This window comes from Carcharhinus amblyrhynchos, chromosome 3, assembly GCF_965287045.1.
Source record: "Carcharhinus amblyrhynchos chromosome 3, sCarAmb.v2.hapA, whole genome shotgun sequence".
Classification (NCBI taxonomy): Eukaryota; Metazoa; Chordata; class Chondrichthyes; order Carcharhiniformes; family Carcharhinidae; genus Carcharhinus; species Carcharhinus amblyrhynchos.
In genome coordinates this window covers 68501763-68527709 of record NC_137326.1, presented here as the reverse complement: position 1 = coordinate 68527709, position 25947 = coordinate 68501763, and the positions used below count along the sequence as shown (strand labels likewise).

The following is a 25947-nucleotide window of genomic DNA, read 5'->3' as shown; positions in this document are numbered from 1 at the left end:
TGTTAGCCACATTTAAGACTTATCTTGATAGGCATATGAACAAACGGGGAATAGAGGGATATAAGCGGTTGGTTTAAATAGATAAATGTAATTGGTGCAGGCTTGGAGGGCCAGACGGTCTGTTTCTGTGCTGTATAGTTCTTTGTTTTTGCTTGTTCTTTAATGGACAACAAATGCTGGCCCAGCCAGTGACACCCATATCCCACAAAAGAATGAAAAACTGCTATTTCTGGTCGCCTCTCAGCCTTTTCTTTTCTAGAGAAAAGGACTCCAACCAATTTTAACCTCTCCTGGCAGTTTTATCCTCTGCATTTTGTTAGCCTTCTCCTAATTCTCTTTTGAACTTGTCCATTGCCTCTGTGGTCTGTCAGGCATGTATACTTGGCAACCTCAGAAGTGGGTGCGAAGTGGCCCTGGAATTAATGGGTAGCCAGTGTAAAACACACACTGGGAAAGGTGTTGCTGGGAAGGGTGGGCACCGAGGAACGATAGGGTGCAGCTTGGCGCTCATCTCGAGGAGCTGCAGACCAGTAAAAAAAAAATCCATAATGGAAAAACTATACAAAGTGCGTCCAGGCAGAACATTCAAATCACAGTCCAAAGACACCTTTGTGAATCTCATTTCAGCCCTGACATTTCATCTCGCCCTGGATTGAGGTTGAAGCTAAAATGTAAAGGCCACCTGGCCAATTGGCCCACCCACTAACTATAAAGACCATATAAAATTGTGTTCAATGGGCCCCTTAATGGGTTAAATGCCTGCTTGATTGTCGGCAAGCACACTTCTTAATCTTGCGCGTGCCCAAACAAAATATTGTTCCAGTGTGTGATGACATTGGGAATCGCTCCAAATGTTTTCTCTTCTTCCAGATCAGGACCAAGCAATGTAAAATTTGGGCCTATATCTATTTTATAAAATGAAAAGTAGAACTCTGACTAGCATTCTAAGTTTCCATACAATTTTAACATATCTCATGCTTTTTATTTTGCCGTCTAGAAATTAAGTTGATGTGCTGCAAAACAGAACAGGGAGAGTTTTACTCTGATTCTGATCTCTGCTATAATCGCAATGAGAGAAACATAGGGCTGCCGCTGAATGTCAGACAGAAACTGCCTCTATTCTACCTTGCTGACAGCTGTGTCTTAAAACCCAGAGAGCTTGCAACTATGCAAACGTTTATTAATATGATAAACATTAGAGACAATAGAAAGAAGGTGCCCTGCATTTATTAGTTTGTGTGACAACAATTTAACATGGATAGATCCTGGCATTGCACAGGTCCAAAGGGGGCCTTTACCCAAGTAAATCACACAGTTTTGCAACAAAGAACAGGTTCCCAAAATGCAGTTAATCTGACAGACTTCTCTCTCTCAGCTGTCGAGCCTGGATTCCTCAAAGTGAATATTCAAAACTGCTGAGTTGTTTAGTGAGCTGGAGAATGAAAGCAACCAGACTGGTTTGGCATCCTCACAATGCAGGTAGATCCAACTGTGTTTGCCAATGTTTAATAAGCATAGCTAGAGTTCTACAACTTCAAAACAACCTAGGGGCTTAGTTTGCAATGTGTGAATATTTTCTTCCATACATCAAAAGACCAGACAGCACCAATGTAGGGAAAATGCAAACAAATTGTGAAATTCAATAGTTGGTGTGATTATTGAACCATACCAGCATGTACATCAATGGTTATGTAGATTCAACTGTGTTTGCCAATGTTTAATAAGCGTAACTAGAGTTCTACAACTTTAAAACAACCTAGGGGCTAGTTTGTAATGTGTGAATATTTTCTTCCATATATCAAAAGACCAGACAGCACCAATGTAGGCAAAATGCAAACAAATTGTTAAAATTCAATGGTTGGTGTGACTGTTGGACCATACCAGCATGTACATCAATGGTTAATGGTGTAGCAGTTGACATAAACAAGAACACATCAAAGTAAGACCAATCATTTGAGAAACAGGATCGGCAGGCATTTAGAGATGCAAGGCCTGATTAGGAACAGTTAGCATGACTTTGTGGGTGGAAAATAACGTCTCACAAATTTAATGGAGTTTTTTGAAGGGGTAACCAAGAAGGTAGATGAGGGCAGTGCAGTTGATGTTGTTTACATGGACTTCAGCAAGACCTTTGGCAAGGTACCACATGGTAGGTTGTTGCATAAAGTTAAATCTTACAGGATCCAGGGTAAGGTATCAAATGGATACAAAATTGGCTTCTTGACAGAAGCCAGAGGGTAGTTGTAGAGAGTTGTTTTTCAAACTGGAGGCCTGTGACCAGCGGTGTGCCTCAGGGATCAATGCTGAGCCCACTGTTATTTGTCATTTATATTAATGATTTGGATGAAAATATAGGGGCGTGGTTAATAAGTTTGCAGATGACACCAAGATTGGTGGCATAGAGGACAGTGAAGAAAGTTATCTCCGATTGCAACAGGATCTAGATCAATTGGGCCAGTGGGCTGATGAATGGCAGATGGAGTTTAATTTAGACAAATGCTAGGGAATGCATTTTGATAGACTGAACCAGGGCAGGACTTACTCAGTTAATGGTAAGACACTGTGGAGAGTTACAGAACAAAGAGATCTAGGGTACATGTTCATAGCTCCTTGAGATTGGAGTCATAGATGGACAGAGTGGTGAAGAAGGCATTTGGCATGCTTGGTTTCATCGGTTAGAACATTGACTACAGGAGCTGGGACATCTTGTTAAAGTTGTACAAGACATTGGTAAAGCCACACTTGGAATACTGTGTGCACTTCTGGTCACCCTATGATAGAAAGGATATTATTAAACTGGAAAGAGTGCAGAAAAGATTTATTAGGATGCTACCAGAACTTGATTGATTGAGTTATAAGGACAGGCTGAATAGACTGGGACTTTTTCCTCTGGAGTGTAGGAGGCTGTGGGGTGGCCTCATAGAGGTTTATAAAATAATGAGGGGCATAGACAAGGTAGATAGTCATTATCTTTTCCCAAAGGTAGGGGAGTCCAAAACTAGAGGCCATAGATTTAAGGTGAGAGGGGAGAGATACAAAAGTGTCCAGAGGGGCAATTTTTTCACACTGAGGGTGGTGAGTATCTGGAACAAGCTGCCAGAGGATGTAATAGAGGCAGGTACAATTTTATCTTTTAAAAAGCATTTAGATAGTTACATGGATATAGAGGGATATGGGTCAAATGCAGGCATTTGGGATTAGCTGAGGGGTTTAAAACAAAGGGCAGTATGGACAAGCTGGGACTGTTTCCATGCTGTAAACCTCTATGACTCTATTTCAATAACATTTTCTGCAGGGATGTCTTTTACGCTTCTTTAAATTTCACAAATTGGATCTCCGAGAGTTTGTTTAGTGCAAGGATTGTTGTTGACGAGCCCTACAAGTTGCAGGGAGCATTCAAGAATTTTCCATTCTGCTAGGAATTCTAAAAATGCATCCAAGACAACTTTTTAAGCCAGTATGTAAAAGATTCTACAAGAGAGAGACAGAGTGGTCTTGGACTTAATTTTAGGCAACAAAGCCAGGCAAGTAGTTGAAGCATCTGTGGGGAGCATTTTGCAGACTGCGATCGTAACTCTACATTATGGAAAAGGACAAGAATGGGCCTGAAATCAAAGTTCTAAACTTGGGGGAAGGCTGATGTCAATAAGATCAGAAATGCTTTGGTCACAGCGGTCTAGGAGGAGACACTTTTAGGTAAATATGTGATGAAACAGTGGAACACATTCTAGAAGGAAATACGGAGAGTAGTGGCCAACATATTCCAATAAAAGAGGGTGGGACCAACAAATCCAGTAAACTCTGGATATCGAGAGATTATCCAGCGTTGAATAAAGAGGAAAAGGGAGGCTCATGGCAGACATTGAGGTCTCAAGGTAGCAGAAGCCCTAGAGGAGTGTAGAATGTGCAAGAGGGAGCCTAAAAAATAAATTAGGAGGGCAAAAAGCAAACAGAAAAGAATTCCTGCAGTGCAGAAAGAAGCCATTCGGCCAATCGCGTCTGCACTGACAATAACCCCTCCCAGGCCCTATTCCTGTAACCTCACGTATTTACCCTGACACTAAGGGGCAATTCAGCATGGTCAATCAAGCTAACCTAGAATAAAGAAAAATCCTAAATTGTTTTACAAGTACATTAAGGCTAAATGGATAACTAGAGAAAGAGTAGAATCCATTAAAGACCATAATGGTAATTTGTGTGTGGAGCCGGAGAATGTAGTTAGGTTCATAAATGAATGCATTGTGTCAATGTTCACTAGTGAGGGAGACGATGTGGGTACACAACTCAGGGAGAAGGACTGTGACATAATTAAAGAAATTAACATAGACAGAGAGAAGGTTCTGGTAGGCTTAATCTAGATAAATCTCCAGGGCTGGATGAATTATACCCCTGCCTGTTGAGTGAGGCAAAGGAGGTAATAGCAGGGGCACTGGCAATAATTTTCAATTCCTCTCTGGCCATAGGAGAGGTGCTGGAGGACTGGACAACAGCCAATGTGTTACCATTATTCAACAAGGAAGGAAAGGATAAACCAGGAACCTGCAGCCCAGTCAGTCTAACCTCAGTGGTGGGAAAACTATTGGAAGCAATTCTGTGAAAAATAATTAATATGCACTTGGAAGGGCAGGGATTAATCAAGAACAGTCAGCATGGTTTTGTTAAGGGGAGGTCATGTCTGACCAACTAGGTTGAATTTTTCAAAGAGGTGTGTAGATGAGGGAAAGCATTTGATGTAGTCTTCTTGGACTTCAGCAAGGTTTTTGACAATGTCACACATGGGAAACTGATAGCAAAGATAGGAGCCCATAAGATCCAAAGAAATTTGGCAAATTGGATCCAGAATTGGCCCAGGTCAGGAAGGAGAGGGCAATGGTCAAGGGATGTTTTTCAGACTGGAAGATTGTCCGGTGGGGTCCCGCAGGGATCAGTGATCGGGCCCTTGTGGTTTGTGGTTTGTTTATATAAGTAGGGTGGCATGGTAGCACTGCTGCCTCACATGCCAGGAACCCGGGTTCCATTTACTGGCCTCGGTGACTGTGTGGAGTTTGCGTGTTCTTCCCATGTCTGCATGGGTTTCCTCAGGTGCTTTGGTTTCTTCCCACAGTCCAAGATGTGCGGGTTAGGTTGATGGGCTACGCTAAATTGCCCCTTAGTGTCAGGGGGATTAGAAGTAAATGCATTGGGTTACAGGGATAGGGTCTGGGTGGGATTGTTGTCTTTGCAGGCTCGAAGGGGCACTGTAGGGATTTTATGATTTAGGCTTAAATGTAGGAGGGTTGATCAGTCAGGATGTGGAATATACAAAAGTTGTTGGGATGGTAAATAGTAAAGAGGATAGCCTTAGATTACAGGCGGATATAGATGGTCTGATCAGTGGCAAATGGAACTCAATTCTGGTAAGTATGAGGTGATGCACTTGGGCAAGACAGACAAGGCAAGGAAATACATGATGAACTGCAGTATCCTGGAAAGCATTGAGGAGCATGTACACCAGTCCCTTAAAGTAGTGGGATAGGTGGATAAAGTGGTTAAGAAGGCATAGAGTTTAAGATAAAGGAGGTTATGCTGGAACTATATAAATGTTGCTTAGGCATTTCTGGAATCCACATTGTAGGAGGGATGTGATAGCATTCAAAAGGGTGCAGAGGAACTTTACCAGGATGTTGCCTAGCCTGGAAAGTTTTAATTATGAAGAGAGATTGGATAGACTGGGGTTGTTTTCCTTATAGCAGAGGATACTGAGAGATGACATGATTGAGATGTATAAACTCATGAGGGGCATAAATCGAGTAGGCATGAAGAAACTTTTCCCCTAGATGGAGGTATCAGTGACCAGGGGACATAAATTTAAGGTAAGTGGCAGGAGGCTTAGAGGGAGTCTGAAAGGATGGTGAAGGAAGAACCCTCATAGCATGCAAGAAATATTTAGATGTGTTCTTGCAATACCAAGGCATATAAGGCTAATGATCAAATGCTGGAAAATGGGATTAAAATAGATGGATGGTTTGTCTTTGCCCAGCGCAGACATGATGAGCCAAAGGGCCTTTTCTCTGTGTTTTATTTCTCTATGACTGTAGTTTCTATATATCATTGTTTACCCTTACAAATCATACAAACGTATGAATTAGGAGCAACAGTAGGCACTTGGCCCCTGGAGCTTGCACTATCATTCACGAAATTTGCTGCTGACACCAAGATTGGGGGAACGGCAAATTGTGCGGAGGGTGTGGAGAGTCTGCAGAAGGATCTAGATAGGCTGGGCGAATGGGCCAGGAACTGGCAAATGGAATTTAATGTTGGCAAATGTAAGGTTGTCCACTTTGGTAGGAATAATGGTAGGAAGGATTATTACTTACGTGGCGAAAAACTGCAGCATGCGACAGTGCAGAGGGACCTCGGGGTCCTTGTGCATGAGTCGCAAAAACCCAGCCTGCGGGTGCAGCAGGTGGTCAGGAAGGCGAATGGGATGCTGGCCTTCAGAGCGAGGGGGATTGAATATAAAAGTAGGGAGGTCTTGCTGCAGCTGTACAGGGCACTGGTGAGGCCGCAGCTGGAGTACTGTGTGCAGTTTTGGTCGCTGCACTTACGCAAGGATATTTTGGCCTTGGAGGGAGTGCAGAGGAGGTTCACTAGGCTGATTCCGGAGTTGAGGGGGTTGAACTATGAGGAGAGGCTGAATAAACTAGTCTTGCACTCGTTAGAGTTTAGAAGAATGAGGGGAGATCTCATTGAGATGTATAAGATGTTGAATGGGATGGATAGGATAGAGGTGGAGAGGCTCTTCCCGCTCAGAAAGGACAGTAGGACTAGAGGGCACAGCCTCAGGATAAAGGGGGGGCAGTTTAGAACGGAGTTGACGAGGAACTTCTTCACTCAAAGGGTGGTGAATCTCTGGAATTCTCTGCCCGTTGAGGTGGTGGAGGCTGCCTCGCTCAATATTTTTAAGATGCGGGTTGATAGGTTTTTGGTAGGCAAGGGGATTAAGGGTTATGGGGAGAGGGCGGGAATGTGGAACTGAGCCACGACAGATCAGCCATGATCTTATTGAATGGCGGGGCAGGCTCAAGGGGCTAGATGGCCTACTCCTGCTCCTATTTCTTATGTTCTTATGAAAATGCAGTCTTACAGCACAGAAAGAGGCCCTTCAGCCCATTTGTTCATACTACCTATCAAACACCTATTCTGTTTGAATCCCATTTTATAGCACGTAGTCTGTAGTCTTGTATGCTATGGCATTTCAAGAGCTCATGTAAATGTCACAAGGGTGCCCACCTCTACCACCCTTTATACAATGAGTTCCAGACTTCCACTACTCTCTGGGTGAAAAAGAATTTCCTCACATCCCTCTAAACCTCCTGCCCTCAACCTTAATCCATGGTTCATCAAATTTTATCAACTCCACAGTCCTGCCTGTCCCCAATGACCTGTCACCCTCTTGCTTATCAAGAATCGAACTCAGCCTTAAAAATATTCAAAGCTCTGCTCCCCCTCATTTTGAGAAAGAGAGTTCCAAAAACTCATGACCCTTTGAGCGAAAATAATTTTCCTCATTTGTCTTAATTGGGCAATCCCTTCATTTTAAACAGTGGCCCCTAGTTCTAGATCTTACCACAAGAGGAAACATCTCTCCCATGCCCACCTTGTCAATACTCCTCAGGATCTTGTGCTGAAACTTTTTCTTCCACTCAATATACTTCATATTAGTTATTTTGTATTCCAACAAGGACACAGTGCTGGACCTAATTCTTGGACACGACATAGAACAGGTAAGAAACACAAAGATAAGGGAACAATAGGGGGATTGCAGCCAGAACATAATTTGTTTAAATGTCCAAATTCAAAAGGAGAGGAAACAATCATAGATAAAGTTGGAAAGCAGTCAATTTTAATAAGATGAGATCAGAAATGACTTGACAAACAATGAAACGTATTAAAGTAGGAGATGGCTTGCGTACAGTCTAGATTTAGGCAGTATGACAGAAATGAAGCAACAAAAGCTGTAGCTGCTTGAATGAGTACAGAAATTCATTCACATGAAACATGAGAAATAGGTTACAAATCGAGTATTAATAACTCCAAAGATAATTCAGCAGAAAATATACAGACAGGAAGCAAAAATGATTAGAAAAGCTAAGAGGATATGAAGAAAGATGCAAATAACCAAAGGAATTAAAGGATTTTATAAACCATATTATGTTTATAAATAGAAAAGGAAAAGGGTACAGGCGAAAAATGAAATGCTTTTGAGGATGAAGGGATGATAGATTAAATGCATGGTTTTTTTGATATTACTATCAGGAATGAATGGATGCAAAAAATAGTTGCTGGAGAAAGAGGCGGGATGGAAAATTGGTCATGAAAATTTGGTGGAACTTGCCATGTGAGTTAATGATAATATCAAGTCAGCAATCACTCATGAGGAGTTTATTTATTAATTCGAGGCACATGTGAACAGATATACAAGGATCAGCGTAAGAGCTGTGTGTGCTGTGTTCTGTCCGAAGTCAAGGTGAAACTGAAGCAGGATTACAAGATATACTTCCCTTAAAGTGATGTCATGCAGCTATCTCTCATAGGCATATTACAACATAAGTCAAAGTATAACAAGCACTGGATCCCAGAACACTGGACCAAGGATTCAGAGAGGAAATAGCAAAGGCTCAAATAACAATTTTTCAAATATCTATTGGAATTCTATGAACTAGGAGAGTTGACCAAGGAGAATTGGTGAATGTGGTTTATTTAGACTTTCAGAAGGCTTTCTACAAGGTCTCACATAGCAGACTACTATGTAAAGTTAAAGCACATGGAATTGTCTGAGATGGATCAAAAGTGTTTAGCAGATAGAACATAAGAACATAAGAAATAGGAGCAGGAGTAGGCCATCCAGCCCCTCGAGCCTGCCCCGCCATTCAATAAGATCATGGCTGATCTGTCGTGGCTCAGTTCCACTTTCCCGCCCTCTCCCCATAACCCTTAATCCCCTCTCTTATCAAAAACCCATCAACCCGCTTCTTAAAAATATTTAGCGAGGCAGCCTCCACCACTTCAACGGGCAGAGAATTCCAGAGATTCACCACCCTTTCAGTGAAGAAGTTCCTCCTCAACTCCGTTCTAAACCACCCCCCCTTTATCTTGAGGCTGTGCCCCCTAGCCCTACTATCCTTTCTGAGCGGGAAGAGTCTCTCCACCTCTGTCCTATCCATCCCATTCATCATCTTATATGTCTCAATGAGATCTCCCCTCATTCTTCTAAACTCTAACGAGTACAAGCCTAATTTATTCAGCCTCTCCTCATAGCTCAACCCCCTCAACTCCGGCATCAGCCTAGTAAACCTCCTCTGCACTCCCTCCAAGGCCAAAATATCCTTGCATAAGTACGGCGACCAAAACTGCACACAGTACTCCAGCTGCGGCCTCACCAATGCCCTATACAGCCGCAGCAAGACCACCCTACTTTTATATTCAATCCCCCTCGCTATGAAGGCCAGCATCCCATTCGCCTTCCTGACCACCTGCTGCACCTGCAAGCTGGGTTTTTGCGACTCATGCACAAGGACCCCGAGGTCCCTCTGCACTGTCGCCTGCTGCAGTTTTTCGCCACGTAAGTAATAATCCTTCCTACCATTATTCCTACCAAAGTGGACCACCTCACATTTGCCAACATTAAATTCCATTTGCCATTTCCTGGCCCATTCGCCCAGCCTATCTAGATCCTTCTGTAGACTCTCCACACCCTCTGCACAATTTGCCGTTCCACCAATTTTGGTGTCATCAGCAAATTTCGACACCATACACTCGGTTCCCTCCTCCAGATCATCTATATAAATGCTAAATAGCTGAGGCCCCAGCACCGACCCCTGGGGCACTCCACCAGTCACCATCCGCCAATCCGAATAGCACCCATTGACCCCCACTCTCTGCCTCCTATTTGACAACCAATCCTCTATCCACGCTAACACCCTACCCCCAACTCCATGCCCCCTTACCTTCTGCAATAACCTCTTGTGAGGTACCTTGTCAAACGCCTTCTGAAAATCAAGAAAGACCACATCCACCGGCTCTCCTCTATCCACCGCCCTAGACACATCCTCATAGAACTCCAGATAGGAAGCAAAGAGTTGGCATAAATGAGTATTTTTACCATTGGCAGGCAGTGGGACACCGCATGGATATGTGATAGGATCTCAACTGTTCACATTATATATTGATGATTTGGAAGAGGGAACTAAATGTATTATTGTCATATTTGCAGATGATACTAAATTGGATGGGAGGGTGAGCTTTGGGGAGGATGCAGAGATGCTTCAGTATGATTTGGATAGGCTGAGTGAGTGGCATATGCATGCCAGATGCAGTACAATGTGGATAAGTGTGATGTTATCCATGTTTGTAGCAAAAATAAGAAGGCAGATTATTATTTGAAAGGGTGTAAATTGAGAGAGATGGATATTCAGCGAGACCTCATGCACCAGTCGCTGAAAGTTGGTGCACAGGTACAGCAGGCAGTAAAGATGGCAAATGGTATGCTGGCCTTCATAGCAAGATGATTTGAGTATAGGAATAGGGATGCTTTACTGCAATTGTACGGGGCATTGATGAGTCCACACCTAGAGTACCATATGTGGATTTGGTGTCCTTATCTGAAGAAGAATGTCTTTGTTATAGAGATAGTGCATCAAAGACTTACCAAGCTGATTCCTGAGATCGCAGATCATATGAGGAGAGACTATGTAGTTAGGATTGTATTCAGCTGAATTTGGAAAAGCGAAAGGGGATCTCGTAAAAACTTATAAAATTCTAATAGGATTAGACACCTTAGATTTGGAAAGAATGTGGAGGAGTCCAGAAATAGGGGGTCATAGTTTGCTGACAAGGGGTAAACCTTTTACGAATGAAGTCAGGAGAAATTTCTTCTGCCATAGTGTGGTGAATCTGTAGAATTCAGCACCACAGGAAATAGTTGAGGCCAAAACATTGCGTGATTTCAAGAAGAAATTAGATACAGCTCTTGGGGCTAAAGGGATCAACGGATATGGTGGGGAGGATGAGGGTGGTGAAGGGGGAAGGGGTGAAGTCAGGATATTGATCATGATTAGCCATGATCAAAATGAATGGCAGATCAAGCTCAAAGGGCCAAATGGCCAACTCATGCTTCTATTTTCTACGTTTCTACCTTTGCATTTAGAAGATGTGCCAGATGACAGAGTTGCCAGTGGAACAACTATTTTCACTAAAGGAGAAAGGATTAAAACTAAACAAGGGAAAAGAGAACATAATAGAATTGATACAGCAACTTCCCAGCCTAGGGATAGGTCCAGCCAGCGATGCTCATTTCCTACCAATGATTTTTTTAAAAAGATGCCCAAAAAGCAAATTAAGTACTTTTTTTGAAGTACAATTATTGCTAAGATGTAGGGAAATGCAATAACTATTTTGTGTAAGCAAACTCTCTCAGCAAGGGGATCAATGTGTAGGCAATCAGCTACATTGATATTGACTGTCAGATATGTGCTTTCCTGGAGAAAAGGACAGAAAATTAAACTCTCATTACAAGAGTGGCATCATTGATGGTATGGAACCTCCTCTGTTCTTCAATGACATGACAGGTCCAGTTTGTGCGCACAAATCTCCAACAAGAGTTAAGTATTTCTGCCGTGACATGGCTAACACTTAATGCTATGCAACCAATTAAAGGTGGGTAGGCTTCTAAAGGCTGTAAAAATGGATATCATTCTGACTCAAAATGACACAGAAAAATGACTGATAGAGAATTGTAAAAGGCAGTCATGTCTACCAAGTTTAATCAGGTTTTTGTGAAACAATGAAGCGTGTTGATGAAGAATATGCTGTGGGTGTTAGGTGCATTGAGTTTCAGCATGCAAAGCTGGATGGTAAAATTGAACCATGTGAAAGTGTGTCAGCCAAGATAAGTTGATTCAAGGACTGGAAACAGTGTCATGATGAATGGAGAAATCGAGTCTCTGAGGGTCAGCTTCAGAACTTCTGCTCCCCTCAATATATTTTAAAAAAAATCTGAAGTTCAGCAGAAGGGGTAAGAATATCAACAATAAAAATAGAGAGCATGTTCACCTGGGAAGAAGATTGGAGTTGACTTGAAAGGGATAGATATGTTTGTCAATGGGAAGATAAGATTCATTGCTGCAAAATGCGGGGTGATGGAATTTGAAATTTAGAAAGAAAATGTATGTTTTATTTTGAATCGTGACAAGAACGGGCTCAGGGTTTCAGACAAATGAACTTGCAAAAGTGGAAGGACAAGTTCAGAAGAAAAATCTGGGCAATTCATTCTTTTTTGTAAGTCCAACTGTCGATGTCAAACCTGTTGAGACCAATGCAACAGATTGTCTTGGTCAAATTAGGAAGGATGGCAAACCCATCTGGGGAAGAAGAGATTCAACAAGATAAAACCAGAGATGAGAGTTTCCAATGACAGGCTATGATGGGCTGAGAAGCCTTCTATGCTCCAGGATTCTATGAGATCAAAAGATGAGAGTCAAAAACACCATATAGAATAATGAAAAAAATTAAAGTTGACAGTGCGGATGTACAGATAGTCACCGACTTTATCTGCACATTAATGTGAACAATCAGTTGAATACTAATAAAGACATTGAAGTTATAGTCCGACTTACAAAAACAAAGAATGAATTACCAAGATTTTTCTTCTGAACTTGTCCTTCCAATTTTACAGCTTCATGTGTCTTAAACCCTGAGCCCGTCCCTGTCACTACTCAAAATAAAACACACATTTTCTTACTTCATTTCAAATTCCATCACCCTGCATTTTGCTGCAATGAACCTCATCTTCCTATTGACAAACCTATCTGTGTTCCTTCCATGTCAACTCCAATCCTCTTCCCAGGTCAACATGCTCTCTATTTTTATTGTTGATACTCTTACCCCTTGTGCTGAACTAGAGAATAGAAGAGCCAAACAAGCAATGATTACACAACAAATCTTTAAAGATAAATTTATCAGGAATACAACTAATCTTAAGTTTCTGATCGCATCAGTGTTTCCTCTCACTATTCATGGTGCAGAATGTTGGAAGATGAAGATAATGAGGAAAAAGATTAGTTCTACTGAACTGTGATGTTTCCAAAGGATGCTTGAGGTGAATAAATTGACTGGTGTACAACCAAGTGCCTATCATAACACGTGGGATTGAACAACATGTACAAATTACTATCAGTGGTGGACGGACAGTAGTTGAAATACTTTGGCCTGTAGCACAAAACAATGATATTAATAAGATACAAAAAAACAAAATGCTGGAAAATCTCAGCAGGTCTTACAGCATCTGTGGAGAGAGAGTAGAGTCAGTGTTTTGAGTCTGGATGACCCTTCGTCAGAGCTCTGTCAGCCAATACTCTGGCTGTGGCCTAACCAAAGCTTAAGAAAGATTCAGTACAACTTCCCTGCTTTTTCTCTCAATGGGCAGAATTCTCCCAATTTCCCATGCCCCCGCTGGCTGATGGGAGGGTGGGAGGGGATAATTCGGTGGGAATCCAAATCTCAACTTTACACCAGGGTGAATTTCCCACACAGCGAGTAGGGGGCAATTTTCAGCTGGTGTTTTCTATAGGCAAAAGTGTTGATGTTCGCTGAAAATCCTGTGAAAGAATCTCGGCGATGAATCTCGTTTTCAAAAAGTCTCCACTCCTTGCCAGTGATGTAATGAGGTTCCAGCCTTTAAGTTCATTTGAATAATTTGTCATATGGTCAACGGGCTTTCCTGCCAAATGTTCCCCCAGATGAACAATTCTTCCCTCGCCACCATGATATTACATCAGTGAGATTTATTGAAAAACATGAAGCAATCCAGGGGAACCCACTGGGGTGAAGTACAACCCCAGAGAGAGAGGAACATGCCCAGAGACTGCCCTGGCACTGCTCTCTGACAATAATGGGACGCAGATGATGGCCCACCTTCACTCATGTCAGATTTTCCACAATGCTAGTGCGCAATTATCTGGAACAATGTGGTGTGCAGAAGTCAGGACGTATCTGAACAATGCCTGGGGCTGCTTCTAGAGTTCAGAACAGAGGCTGCCATCAACCCTAGACTCTGCAGCACCATAGCACTGGGTGGGGTGGTTGGCAGCAGCATCTACAGACAGATCTTCAACTTCAGGGTCATCAACGAAGTCCATCTTCCAATCTGAGTGTTTCTGGAGATCCTTTTTAAGAGGTCCAGCTCATTTTTTCAATGGTGATGTTGAGCACTTTTCAACACCCAGATATGGCACACATTATGTCTGCCCTGCCATGGAACACAACACGAAGCCACTATGTGTATGATTAATAAAGTCAGGACCGGAAGATAAGTCATGGTGTCCCGCCAGCCTCCACAGTGGGAAACATTCCTTGTTATAGCCCCCACTAGAGGACTGCAGGGGAGGGGAGAATTCCCCTAACCAGTAGTGCTGACCACTGTGCCACTGTGTTGCCCATAAGGGACTGTGATGGAGGGGAGTAAATGTTTATGGATGGGGTGCCAATCGAATATGATCCTGTGCCACCGTATCATATTCCCGCTTCGTGTGACTCTTATTGTGAGGCTTGAATTGCAACAATATAATACGAACCCTTGGCTGATCTCATCTCCCTCATGGGAAGTAACTGTCAATCAGCCTCGAACCATGAGGAATTCTAGGACAAGTACTGATTCATTATTAGACAGGGCATTTGCTCTGAAGATAAAGCCTATTATTTCACCTATTTTCAAGCTGAGTAGAATTTTTATTAAGTATTTGAGATAAGATTTTTGTATTGATGAGCTTCCAGCTGCCATTTGGTCAGGTCAATTCCATTACAAAATCCCTAATATTAAATGTTTAAGTAATCATGTATGACTGACTGCACTCAATATTTGGCTTGGCGTAATGATTAGTAGTGCCCCTTGACTGGTTCTGTGTGATCATATACTTCAAGTATGTCTAGATCTCACACAGGAGTCAAATGTTAAAAACCCAAGCTTTATCATACTTAATCATCTCTCACCCTTTTCAATTTCATCAGTGGCTCTTAGTTTGAGCCTTCTAGCTTCACCTAAATATCTCTTAATGAAGTTTACATTTTATCAAAATGCAGATCACAGCTTTCTGGAATCCCTACAGTGCAGAAGGAGGCCATTCAGCCCATTGCGCCTGCACCAACCACAATCCCACCCAGGCTCTACTCCCATAGCCCCACATATTTACCCTGCTAATACCCCTGACCCTAGGGTCAATTTAGCATGGCCAATTAGCCTAACCCACATATCTTTGGACTGTGGGAGGAAACCTGAGCACCCAGGAGAAACTCACGCAGGCACGGGGAGAATGTACAAACTCCACACAGCCAGTGACACAAGGCTGCAATTGAACTCAGGTCCATGGCACTGAGAGACAGCAATGCTAACCACTGTACCAGCCTTCTCAGTGCTCAGATTAGTTTTTCTGCATTCATGATTGATGTAGAAATTTACGTTTGATTTTCTGACATTCGTCCCTTGGAATGTCTGCCAGCTGTTAGGAGGAAAGCAACAACATCCGAGAAAGAGTTTCCCCCACTGGAGTCAACAATCAAACACATCCATCATCTGCACCGCCACTCACCAAACTGAGAGAAATTGGATTTATATGTTTTAAAGTGCTCACCAGCCGATTAAATACTTTTATTGTGGAGTCACTGTTAGAATGTATGAAATGTAGCAGCCAATTTGTGCATGGAAAGATCCCACAAACCACAATGTGACAATGGTCAAGTAATTTAGATTAGGCGTTGGTTGAGGGATATATATAGGTGAAGACAATACTAGGCTGAGTTGGAAAATTATCTATTGCTTCTCGTGACATTCACCAAGACCAGGGATTCCCTACTCCTCCAGAATATCCTGGATGATGGTACAGTGGTTAACACTGCTGCCTCACAGTGCCAGGGACTCTGGTTTGATTCCGGTGTTGGAGGATTATCGGTATGGAGTTTGCACATTCTCAATGTCTGCATGGGTTTCCTCTGGGTGCTCTGGTTTCCTCCCACAGTCCATAGATGTGCAGGTCAGGTGGATTGGGCATGGTAAATGGAAGGGGTTACAGGATGGGCCTGGGTAACGTGCTCTTTTGGAGAGTTGATGCAGATCTGATGGCCAAATGGCTTATTTCTACACATGAAGTTAACCAGTATTAGGGTTTCCTCCTCCAATAACCATCTTTAGCAACTTGAGAGAGAGATTGGATGCCCAATCCATTTGCCCCAAGCCCACACCCTTTCATTGCCAACTGCTGCTTGACTCTGGCTCAGAGATGTTCCCGGCTACTACTGCAGAAGGCCGTGACAGCATGAAGTACAGTGGGGAGGAGATGGAGGGTTTGGAATCAGGGGCTGATATCTGAGACAATTTCAGCATGGTAGGGCAATGGTTGGTGTTTTAAAAGCAAAAGGAAAAACAAGCAGATAGACAGTGACACTGGGAAATGGGGACGTGGGAGAGATGGAGAGTGGGAAATCAAGGCTCACGGGAGTCAGGGAGACGAGGCAATGAGGACTTGGGGATAGTGACGGAGACTAGGGAGAAGGGTGATGAAGATGAAGGAAAAGAGGCTGGAGGAGTGATAGAAACTGGGGAGAAGGGGCTGGAGGAGTGATGGAGATTGGGGAATGGGGCTGCAGGAGTGATGGCAACTGCGGAAAAGCAGCTGGAGGAATAATGGAGCTAAGGGGAAAAGGACTGGAGAAGCGATGGAGACTGGGAATGGGGCTGGAGGATGAATGGAGACTGGGCATACCTGGAAGAGATTTCATAACCAACCCTTCAGTTGTAAAGTTTATTTATTAATGTCACAAGTAGGCTTACATTAACACTGAATCATAGAAACCCTACAGTGCAGAAAGAGGCCACCTAGCCCATCGCGTCTGCACCGACCACAATCCCACCCAGGCCCTACACCCATATCCCTACATATTTACCCGCTAATCCCTCTAACCTATGCATCTCAGGACTCTGAGGGGCAATTTTTTTAGCATGGCCACTCAACCTAACCCGCATTTCTTTGTGAAATTACTGTGAAAGTCCCCTAGTGGCCACACTCTAGTGCCTGTTCAGATACACTGAGAGAGAATTTAGCATGGCCAATCCACCAAACCAGCACACCTTTCAGACTGTGGGAGGAAACTGAAGCACCTGGAGGAAACCCACGCAGGCACGTGGAGAACATGCAGGCTCTGCATAGTGACCCAAGCCAGTAATCGAACCTGGATCCTTAGCGCTGTGAGGCAGCAGTGCAAACCACTGTGCTGCCCTTCAGGATTAGCATGACGTTATCAAGAATTGAAGATCAGCCTGCAGGATATGACTCTGTGTAATCTGAGAGAAAAGCACAGGGACATTAAAGAATTGTGTATTTTTCCACGTTTCGTTAATTATTATAAAAATATTTGAGATGTAAAAGAAAAGCTGAAAAACTGTGAGTCAAAAATCATCCAATTGGTTGATGAGAATGTCGGCATTCTAACTGGCATGGAAGGCAGAACCCCCCAAAGAAGGACATGTCACTAACCAATGACAGGAGTGTGGGGATAAAACAGAAATTGCCAGGAATTTATTGAACCAGAGTGTGCCATTCCAGGCATCGTCAAGCAGCTTCAGACATCATTAGAAAAAGGCATTTATTAATAGATAGAGACTTGGCACAGGGGTTTGTAGCCCTGGCTGCTTCAGTCTTTTCATACTTACTATATTGTTCTCAGATATATTCAGCCTGAAACAGGATTCCGACCTCTGGGGCAATCATTCATTCTCAGTTCCCATTGCTCCCTCAAGTCAGGTGATCCTCTTCTGTTGTCATGTTTTAAAGAGACAGACACCACAATCGCCACAACAACCCTAACAGGATGTGACGGATACTTGTAAAGAAGGGCCCCACTGGCTTTGGGTGGTGTCCATGTTGTCTGCTCAGCACAACAGGTTAAGATTGTGTCTGGGCAGCTCTTGTTGGTTGCAATGTGAACGAAAAACCAGGCAGGGCTTTATTTAACAGGAATTAAAATTGTTCCTCATCTCTGATTTATGTAATACTCAGCCCATTCAAATTGCATGTGAATCACTTCAACTCCACAGTCATTTTCAGGCATTCAAGAGACTCTGGAAGAGTTCCAGTGGATTAGAGGGTAGCTAATGTAACGCCACTTTCTAAAAAAGGGAGAGAAAACAGGCAATTATAACCTGGTTAGCCTGACAGTGGTGGGGAAAATGCTGGAGTTAATTATTAAGGATGTAATAACTGAGCATTTGGAGAGCAATGGCAGGATTGGTCCAAGTCAGCATAGATTCACTAAAGGGAAGTCATGCTTGACAAATCTTCTGACGATGTGACCAGTAGAGTGGACAGGGATGAACCAGTGGGTGTTTGTATATCTGGATTTTCAAAAGGCTTTTGACAAGATCCCACAAAGGTAGCAAAGTTAAAGTTCATGGTATTGGGGGGTAATCCACATATTGACATGGATAGACAACTGGTTGGCAGACAGGACGCAGACAGTGGGAATAAATGGGTCCTTATCAGAGTGGCAGGCATTGACTAGTGGAGTACCAGAGGGTCCAATGCTGGGACTCCAGCTATTCACAATATACATTAAAGATTTTGACAAAGGATTTGGATACAATATCTCCAAATTTGCAGATGACACTAAACTGGGTGGCAGTGTGTGCTGTAAGGAGGATGCTAAGAGGTTGCAGAGTGACTTGGACAGGCTAGTTGAGTGGGCAAATACTTGGCAAATGCAATATAATGTGGATAAATATAAGGTTATCCACTTTGGTGGCAAAAACAGGATGGAAGTTTATCTGAATGGTGGCAGTTTAGGAGAAAGGGAAGTGCAATATGACCTGGGTGTCATGGTGGGACAGTCACTGAAGGTTTGGCATGCAAGTATAGCAGGCGGTGAGGAAAGCTAATGGCATGCTGGCCTTAATAGCAAGACAATTTGAGTATAGGAGTAAGGATGTTTTGCTGCAGTTATTCAGGACCTTGGTGAGGCCACACCTTGAGTATTGTGGGCAGTTTTGGTCTCCTAGTCTGAGGTAGGACGTTCTTGCTATTAAGGCAGTCCAGTGAAGGTTCATCAGACTGATACTTGGAATAGCAGGACTGACATATGAAGAGAGACTGGATCATCTGGGCTTGTAGTCACTGGAATTTAGAAGAATGAGAAGGGATACAAAGATTGGAGGAATAGTGGAAAGTGAGGAAGGTTTTCAAAGCTTGTAGAAGGATTTGGACCAGCTAGAAAAATGGCTGAAAAATGGCAGATAGAGTTTAATGCAGACAAGTGTGAGGTATTGCACTTTGGAAGGACAAACCAAGGTAGAACATACAAGGTAAATGGTAGGGCGCTGAAGAGAGCAGTCGAACAGAGGGATCTGGGAGTACAGATACATAATTCCCTAAAAGTGGCATCATTGGTAGATAGGGTCATAAAGAGTGCTTTTGGAACATTGGCCTTTATAAATCAAAGTATTGAGTATAAGAGTTGGAATGTTATGGTGAGGTTGTATAAGACATTGGTGAGGCTGAATTTAGAGTATTGTGTGCAGTTTTGGTCATCTAATTACAGGAAGGATATTAATAAGATTGAAACAGTGCAGAAAAGGTTTATAAGGATGTTGCCGAGACATAAGAAACTGAGTTACAGAGAAAGGTTAAATAGGTCAGGACTTTATTCACTGGAGCATAGAAGAATGAGGGGAGATTTAATAGGGGTGTATAAAATTATGATGGGTATAGATAGAGTGAATGCAAGCAAGCTTTTTCCACTGAAGCTAGAGGAGAAAAAACTAGAGGACATGGGTTGAGGGTGAAGGGGAAAAGTTTAAAGGGAATATTAGGGGGAGCTTCTTCACACAGAGAGTGGTGGGAGTGTGGGATGAGCTGCCAGATGAAGTGGTAAATGCGGACTCACTTTTAACATTTAATAAAAACTTGGACAGGTACATGGATGAGAGGGGTGTGGAGGGATATGGTCCATGTGCAGGTCAGTGGGACTAGGCAGAAAATGGTTCGGCACAGCCAAGAAGGGCCAAAAGGCCTGTTTCTGTGCTGTAATGTTCTATGGATCTCATAAAAACATATAAAATCCAGATGGGACTGGGCAGGCTAGATATGGGAAGAACATTCCCGATGTTGGGGTAAGTGCAGAACTAGGGGTCGCAATCTAAGACTGAAGACTGAGATGAGGAAGAACTTCTTTACTCAGAGTTGTGAACCCATGGAATTCTATACTACAGAAGGACAAGTTTGTTACATATGTTCAAGAGGAAGCTGGACGTAGTCTCTGTGGCTAAAGGGATCAAGAGGTATGAAGAGAAAGTGAGACTGGGATACTGAAAGTTCATGATCAAATTGAATGGTGGTGCAGGCTCGAAGGGCCAAATGGCCTACTTCTGCACTTATTTTCTATGTTGCAATGTTTTTAAATCCCAAGAAAAGAACAGAATGATATTACAGTGCAAATATATTGCCAGACTGGTTAGCATCAGTAAAACATTGCCAGGGTATATGTTGTAGCACGAGGTAACATCACGAGGAAGCCTTAAATCACAAAGGTGATTTATTGAACAATAATTATAACTATATGTAGACAAGCTCAGTACAGATACAGGTCTAGTCCCACCGACTCACATTGCAGATTCCACCTACTCGGACCCGCACCCTAACACCTGATAGGCTGAGGATTGCATGCTCTGTCCCAAAAGGCTCCAGGAGGATTGCCCCATTAAAGGGGCCATGCTATCATGGTATATGTGGGAAAAAGTACAATTCTGTCGTAATGAGAACATAGCAACATCAGGAACTTCAAGGGACATCAAAAGTTACCACATGGTAAATACTCTTGCTGAGGAAACAAAAACTTCAGCTTTCTTGCTGTGAATATATTTATAAACAGTACCTGACACGACCTGTCTACAACACAGAGATTGTAACTTCACGGATCCAACCTAAAATTCACTTGTCACTTAATGGATGGAGGCTTGATATCTCAGGACTAAGGAATTCATGTGCTCCTAATCACATTGTGGAGAGGTATAAAAGGACAGTCTTTCAATACCTTGGCTGGATTTCCTACGTTAATCCGGGCTTCAGAAGACTCACAACTGCCTGAAAACCTTCATGAGGAATTTAATTCCCACCCTCCCATCACTCTTCAAAGACTCAGATTCCAGTGTTGTCCACTCACAAGGTTAGGACAAGCCGACAATTGTCTGATGTCACTGGTTGCCCACTACAAAGCTGGGTCAAAGGTTCTTACACACAAGAGAAAATTTCTCTTAATTAATTGTTATTGCACAGATTGTGTGTGGATGTGTTTCTCTCACTACCAACCCAATGCTGGTGTTACGTTGCTACACTTGTTCAGTTCTGTGAAAGGAAGGGAGGGGATAAATGCTAAAGGAATTTGGAAGATGAAAGGAGCACCTGAGAGGGTTGGGGCAAATAAAAAAGAGGTCAGAGGGTATCTAATGATTCGTCTCAAATTGCCTTAGAATTCAAGCATTCTATTACTTCCCCACAGTGGTCTTTTTCTCTCTGGCATTCCATATACATTCATCCAATGTGATATCATGGAATGTCATCCTGTGAAGCCTATGTTGTAGGTCTGTGTACAATGGCAACAAGTAGAGCTGTGCAACAACTCATGTTTAAAACAAAAAGTTCCCAGTGAAAGGAGGAATCAGCCAGGAATCCTGCTCCTAATTACCATCCAGGAGTCCAGCTGGTAATGTACATGGACAGGGATCAGTTAAGGTCAGGATAAGGATCACTAGTGATGCTCCCACAATTTAGAGTCACACTTGAATGAAATGCTGCAGGCCTCAGACAGACAATAGCTGTGGGACTTTACCCCAAGCTTAAGTCATTATCTTTGGAAGACTGCAGGGATAAAAAGCAGGTATCGCTGAATTCTCAAGAACAGCAGAACAAACAGTAGAAGAGTAAAGCAGAACTCGGCCATCTGACTGTCAGCTTGGCTCAGCTGGAGAACTGACGGGAATGCTGCACTGTCAGAGGTACTGTCTTTCTTTAACTGTTAAACCTGTCTGTCCTCTCAAAGGGCAGCAGTGGAGTTCTCCCTGGGTCCAGGCAATATCCCTCAATCAAAGAAATGATGATCTAGCCATTTGTCTCACTCACGTTTGAGGGAGGTTACTGAGTGTAAACAGTTTGGTCATGTTTATGTACCAAACAGCAATGACTGTACATCATTAAGTAATCAATTAGCTGGGGGAACAAGAGGGAGCCCTGAGGATCCAAAAGGTGCTGTATAAACTCCAAACTTCCTTCTTTCTGTTTACCCTCAAACAATAAGACAGATAGCACTTGTCCTACTTTCACCTCAGCTTGGCACATCATTCAGTGGCACCAATAAGCACTTAGCATGTGACCAATCGCACATCCACCTATCAGTGTGATGCAGAAGTAATTCTGGATACTTACAAATGTCCACCATTCTGTTGGTTCACGATAATAAAACACAATGTGTTCTGTTTCAGGATAAAAACACGATGCCAGGAAAATGATCTAACAATGAGCAGCTGAATATTTTGAGCCATTTAATGGTTTGATCAATGTGACTGAAGTATTGGACTCTCATGAAAAACCTAACCACAGTAAATCTGTATCTTTAGTGTTTCTATATCCCACAAGCTACAGTGTCCCAGCATCAAATCCACTGAGCCGGTGTGGCTTAATTCCACATTATCAACAAGTTAATTTAAAACGTATCATTAGTTTGCAACACAAAATCAATCTCCCATTGTCCTTCATGGTAAAGTCAGTAAATTATATCAGGGATCCTGGTTACCTCACCAAACTGGTGAGAGGGCCTGTGACATGCTGGTCCATTTTGAGCCAAGAGGTTGATTCTGATCGAGAGCAGAACCTGGGACACATGCACCTATCACATATCATTATAAATAACCTCAGCATTTCACACAAAAATGCAGCTCCAGGGGAAGAAAAGCATCAATCACCCAAGACACAGGAAGATATGCACACCCTCTTTTCCATTTCAGCTTCCCCTCATTTTTACAGCGCTCTCAAGACCCAGAAACTTGGCCTGTAAACTCTGCCGCTTTTCATCATCCTATCAGCTCTTCAACACGCTCTCCTCTTTTAATCAACTCTAATCCTCTCTCTGCCACACTTAATCTCTTCTGTGTTTACTATTTCTGTTCTTAGGTGTTCACTCTCGCTTTTGCAGCCTTGTCTCTCTTCACTTCTGGTTATCTGGGTGTGTGTCTCTCTTTCCTCCATTTTTCCCTCTTTCTCTCCTCTGGCTCCTCTATACTGACTCAAGTAACTCATGTAGTTTTATCCTTTCACCTCCAATACATTCATGCCTCAATGGAAAATCACTATATTTACCAGTAAATAAAAAAAAATTCAATAACCTCAGGACACGTCAAACTCTGTCATCAGTGATGTACTTTTGAGGTACGTTCACTGTTAAAATAGAGGAAACACAGAGCGCCCAATGTGCACACATAGCAAGCTTCCACAAACAACATTGAGTGGATAACAGGAACAGTCTCATTTAATGATATTGTTGAGAGAAATAACTGCCAGGGCACCAGGGTGAAGAAACCTCTTTTTCTCTTCATAGCTCCAAAGGGTTTTTTAATCTGAGAGGTTTAACATCTCATCTGCAACTTGACATCTCTGATAGTGCAGCATTCTCTCCATCCTGGGTTGCAACTTCAGCCTCGATTTTGTGCTTAAATCTCCGGCATGGGACTTAAACTCTCAACCTTCTGACACAAAAGCAGACGTACTACCCTCTGAGCCAAGGACGCCGTGCTCGATTGATCATTATTTGGAGACAACGTGAAAGCCCTTACAACGTCTAAAAGGAACCTTCCAAAAGACTAGTCCGGGAACAGGGTTGCTCGCAAGGACAATGGTTTTTCAGCTGGAAGTTGTTTGTGCTGAGAACAGGTCTTTTTGGATGGCAGCAGAGGCTAGCTGAATGTAACCAACAGGGTCTTTACATCATCATCTCTCCATCAATTACATGGATAATATTTGTTTTGCATTAGCCAGGTGCACGAAAGCTGTGGTGAGTCGGAATTCCAAACATGTGTTGTTAGACTGAAGAATGTAGATAATTACTGTTTTCACAACTAGTGAAGTGCAAGGATTTAATGATAGGTTTGGAGAAGTTTAAGTAGTTCCATCTTTTCATTTCCTTGGCAGCATCTTTGCACCATTTTATATGTAAGAAAAGTGCATATTCTGTTCCCCCTCCTGATTCCCCTGCAGTGCACACAAGAACACAAGAAACAGAAGCAGGAGTCGGCCATCAGGCCCTTCAACCCTGCCCCATCATTCAATACAATCATAGCTGATTTATGTTGGCCTCAACTCCTTCTCTGTACCATTTCCTATTCCTTGATCTGGCAATTATTGATCCACTCCACTTCAAACACTCCTAATGATCCAGTGCTACTTATGGGACAGAGAATTCCAGAGATTCATTACCCTCTGTGAGAAGAGATTTCTATGCACCTCAATCTTAAATGACCTTTATCTTGCAGCTATGTCCCCTTGTTTGAGACTCTCCCACTAATGAAAACTAGTAGGCATTGTTGATCTCAGAGTGTAGCTATCTAGTTCTGAATGGTTACCTCAGAAGTATATGTTGGCTTGATGGCAGTACAGTTCACCACAATGAAACCACAGAAATAAGAATGGAACGATTTGCACAGGTGCCATTTGCTTGGTGTCTATTATCTTGAACACAGGAGCTCAAGGTTGTATCTAACTGAGGTCTTAAATCAGGTCAGGTGAAAGGATATAGGACATATACCAGAGGATCAAAACAGAGAAACTCGTTCCTCCAATGGGGAATTTGGAACAGGAGGGAGTAGGGGGGGTGGGTGGGGAGGTGGGGGGAGGGGGTGCCTTTAAAGACTGAAATTCTGAAACATTTCTTTAGACTAAGGGTAGTAGATACCTTGAATTTTCTCCATTAGAAGATTTTGGAAGCTACAGATCAATTGAAATTTGCAAGGCTGACAGTGATGGATCTGCACAGAAATGGCAATATTTTGGAGAACAGCAAGTAAGAACTTCCCTGGTGCCTTGGTCAAGTGTTATCTTTCAACCAAACACTTTGGTCATTTATCTCTGCTGTTTGTGGCACTATGATGACCACGGATTTCAAACTAATAAATTGTTTCTAAAGTGCTTTGAAGCATCCGAAAGTTGTCCATGTCTGATTCTCTTTCTCTCCTTTCTTTTTTAATTTGATTTATTATTGCCACATGTATTAGTACACAGTGAAAAGTATTGTTTCGTGTGTGCCGTACAAAGCATACCGTACTTAGGGAAGCAGAGAGTGCAGAATGTCATGTTATAGTCATAGGGTGTAAAGAAAGATCAACTTAAAATGAGGTAGGTCCACCCAAAAGCCTGATGGCAGCAGGGAAGAAGTCAGTTGGTACATGACCTCAGGTTTTTGTATCTCTTTCCTGATGAAAGAAGGTGGAAGAGAATATGTTTGGGATGGGTTGGATCCTTGATTATGCTGGCTGCTTTTCCGAGGCAGCAGGAAGTGTAGACGGAGTCAGTGAATGGGAAGAGATTGTAATAATTGTTAGAGAATTTGAAAGAGTTAGAATAAAATTCTAGAAGCATAGAGCAAGAGTAAAAGATAGAATTAGAGGGTAAATTGGGCACAGCTTGCAAGAAACTGCCACACTCCAGCGCCATCTTGAATGATTTCCCATCCCACCATTTTGAGAGGAGGATAACTGTCAATGAACTGTGTGTAAATCATTGAAGTATTCTTACCCCTGACGAAGGATATGCTGTCCAGCCTAGTTCAGCTGTGGCAGTCCGAGTATCCAGTAGAGTTTCTGGAGAAAGAAGAAACAAAACCGAT

The 25947-nt window shown here is 42.7% G+C and overlaps 1 protein-coding gene across 1 annotated transcript in view; it reads right to left on the bottom strand.

The window, feature by feature from the left end:
* Window positions 1-25947, bottom strand: part of LOC145340550 (ephrin type-B receptor 1) — a 555098-nt gene that overhangs the window by 383284 nt on the left and 145867 nt on the right. Inside the window, exon 2 of the mRNA XM_080185026.1 lies at window positions 25857-25921. Within this exon, the coding sequence (XP_080041152.1) occupies window positions 25857-25921 (65 nt within the window). The remainder of the gene's footprint in view (window positions 1-25856; window positions 25922-25947) is intronic.